The sequence below is a fragment of the Belonocnema kinseyi genome, chromosome 6 (assembly GCF_010883055.1).
Source record: "Belonocnema kinseyi isolate 2016_QV_RU_SX_M_011 chromosome 6, B_treatae_v1, whole genome shotgun sequence".
Lineage (NCBI taxonomy): Eukaryota > Metazoa > Arthropoda > Insecta > Hymenoptera > Cynipidae > Belonocnema > Belonocnema kinseyi.
This window is the reverse complement of record NC_046662.1, coordinates 142,507,726-142,510,620: the sequence shown is the minus strand read 5'-3', so window position 1 is coordinate 142,510,620 and position 2,895 is coordinate 142,507,726. Positions and strand designations below refer to the sequence as shown.

At 36.1% G+C, this 2,895-nt stretch overlaps 2 protein-coding genes across 4 annotated transcripts in view; both read right to left on the bottom strand.

The window, feature by feature from the left end:
* LOC117174760 (putative inorganic phosphate cotransporter) overlaps window positions 1–2,895 on the bottom strand; it is an 822,629-nt gene that overhangs the window by 509,582 nt on the left and 310,152 nt on the right. The window lies entirely within an intron of this gene.
* Window positions 44–2,895, bottom strand: part of LOC117174761 — a 9,048-nt gene continuing 6,196 nt past the window's right edge. Inside the window, exon 2 of the mRNA XM_033364113.1 lies at window positions 44–1,510. Coding sequence (XP_033220004.1) covers window positions 126–743 — 618 coding nt within the window. The 5' untranslated portion in view covers window positions 744–1,510 and the 3' untranslated portion in view covers window positions 44–125. The remainder of the gene's footprint in view (window positions 1,511–2,895) is intronic.

The following is a 2,895-nucleotide window of genomic DNA, read 5'->3' as shown; positions in this document are numbered from 1 at the left end:
TTGTGTACTGAAATTTCGTCTACAAAATTCTTATCTTTAAAAAGGAGTGCGTCCTCCTTTGCTCCAAGCATGTTCATGCGCCCCTTAAGCCAACTATTTACGAGGAGGTCGACAAATTCGTCCGGTCAGAGACGAGCCGACTGACCTTCCATTAGAGGATGTTTGATGTTTTTAAACTCACTCTCTACAGGTGAACTAGAGGCCGCATCACGTCCGTATCCAAATTTGGCAATGCAAATGTTAGACCATAAATTAATCCACCTTAAATCATTGATTAACTTTTCCGCAATTTCCGCACATTTATAGGCATTAACGTGCTCATCATAGTTTTCTTTTCTTGCAATTTCTTCCACGTGTCTGTCTATGTCTTTGGCCCACTCATACCACTTATCTTGAAAATTGTATTCCTTAAAAATGGAGTCATTTAATGGACTTTTGTTTTCATCGTCTTGGTTGTCAGCATGATTTTCTTCCTCTACATCTTCTTGTAAAGGATTGAGCCTCTTTGTAACCCACTGCCGTTCTTCGTAACACTGTGTGTCATTGCCGTCATCTTCACATCTGGCTGATAACAAAATAGCTTTGGCTATTTTGGTCGCTGTTTCTTTTTCGCGAGCTCCAATCAGTAATCCCATTGCAGCTTTGTAAAATATCTTAACTTTTTTTGATTTGAAAGGTTTCGTCAATGACACATAAGGTTTAATGAAGTCTGCCGCATCAATTCTGACGAAGCATGTTGGCATGACCTCTTCGTCACAAGCGTTTGCAGTACTCTTCGATAGTTCTGGAACCGGTAAAGACAAATAAAATAGCCAACATAATGGCTTTTGAGGAGTCGCAAATTATTTCCTTAGGATGTGGTGCACCGGAGACTGCCTATCTTCCAAGAAAGTACGTTATTGTAACAGCATCATGGCTCGTACTAATCATTTGAGCAACCGAAAATTGACCGTTACTGTTGTTGACTACAATGAGGTACAAAAATGCACGCTGCATTGGAGAACCATCACACCTTTTCAACTGAATGAAAATTCCTCCTGTAGCATCCAAACACACAGACGGTAATTCGCGTAGTGCGTAGCTAGTGTATATGTGACGTTGATAATTCGTCCAGTACATAACAATGAACGGATCAGTTTAGACTACAATGATTTCGTTTGGCATCACTTATGCTTTCATTCTCGCGACTGCTCGTATAGGATCTGGATCCAAATACTGTGAAAGCTTATGTTCCGACTTGCACTTGAGAAGCATCTCGGAACTAAATAAATCATCTGGTTCTTTTTATCTCCCGAATCCATTAGTGCTGATGCTAAGTGAGAGCGATAAACTTCGACAGATTTTCCTTGCAGCTGTTTTGCAATTTCATCACGAAATGGTTTTCGCAGGTACCGCTTACTGCACTGCTGGACTTTTTCACCATCAGTCATCTCACAAGAAATTTTTACTTCGTTTTCAAACATTTTGTTATCAATTTCACCCTTTATTTTGCTTCCACATCTACAGTGCCCTAGAAGATGGTACATTTTTAAATTAGATGGTGACTTTAAAAGGGAGCTGAAAATAGGCTAAATACAAGAAGTGAAAAAAACTCATACATTTACTATGTTTTGATACTCTAAATATGAATCAGCAATAGTCAGCAAAAAGTATAACTCTAATTCAAATCAGCGTATATACGCTACTAAATCAGTGAAATTGAACTGTTTATCATTGAAATTTCACCAATTAACCGTTAAATTTTATTGATTTTCCAGCATCTATACAGGGTTTTCCACCACCTATGAAATAGCCAAAAACATGTGACAGTACACGACAAAATGAGAAAAAAAGGCCTGCAGCAAAAATATTTCCTAAAGCTTAGTTTGGTCACAAAAAAGCTTGAAACTTGGACCTAATCAACCAATGAGGAGCGAGCTTAAATTACCATTTTTACGTGTCTCAGGTTTAAGATAGTGTGGCCTTTCTTGCGATACACTCGACCTCCCGCATTAAGCAATTCCCCGCACAGTTTTGGTTTTTCTGTTTTTTGTTGCAAAACATATAGTTTAAACCTCCAAAACTTTTTAAACATCTAAATGCTTTTTCCTAACATTTATTAATAATATCAATCTAACAAAACAATGTTTCTTGAAGAATTTCTTTTACATAACTTGTCACAAAAGCAACAGAAGCTTGAACACTCACGAAACAAAGAAAAAAAACTTCTGGAAACTTTTTAAGAAACCCTAACATGAGATAACACTTTTACCAACAAAGAATTTACAGTTTTTTATTTCCCTCCAAATTTCTGTTACATAGTTTGTAATACTCTCGGACTCTTTTTTGAGGGATAATAAAAAAAAATTATTTTGCTAAATAAAAATTTAATGTATGTGCACTATGTTGAGGTTATGATCGTTCTTCAGCTCTGTCATTCCTACAATGTAGGTTTATGTCGTACCGATGCTGTCGGTACCACTCAAGAATAATGATGGGAGAAAATCGTAACATACATAACCTCAAAATGCACACACATCAAATTTAGCAAAAATAATTTTTTTTAAATTAACCCACAAAAAGTGCACGGGGACGTCCGTTACCATGTTCGCTATCATTCCCCAGTTTTTGAAAATAAAATATTTAATATTATTATTGTAAGTGACGTAAATCGTGAAGTCACCGTCCAGCATTTCAATACATTTATTAGAGCGTTTATAAGATCAAAATTGCGCACGAGGAAAAAACGGAATTAATGGCATTCAAGGAATTCACAGAAGGAACGTAATTAATGGAATTCAAGGCACTCAAGAAATTTATGGGTGATTCCATGCAGGATTTACATTCAAAATTTTAATTGACGCGAATTATTTTTTTTAATATTCTTTGATGAAAAATAAAAGACACGTATTTTTT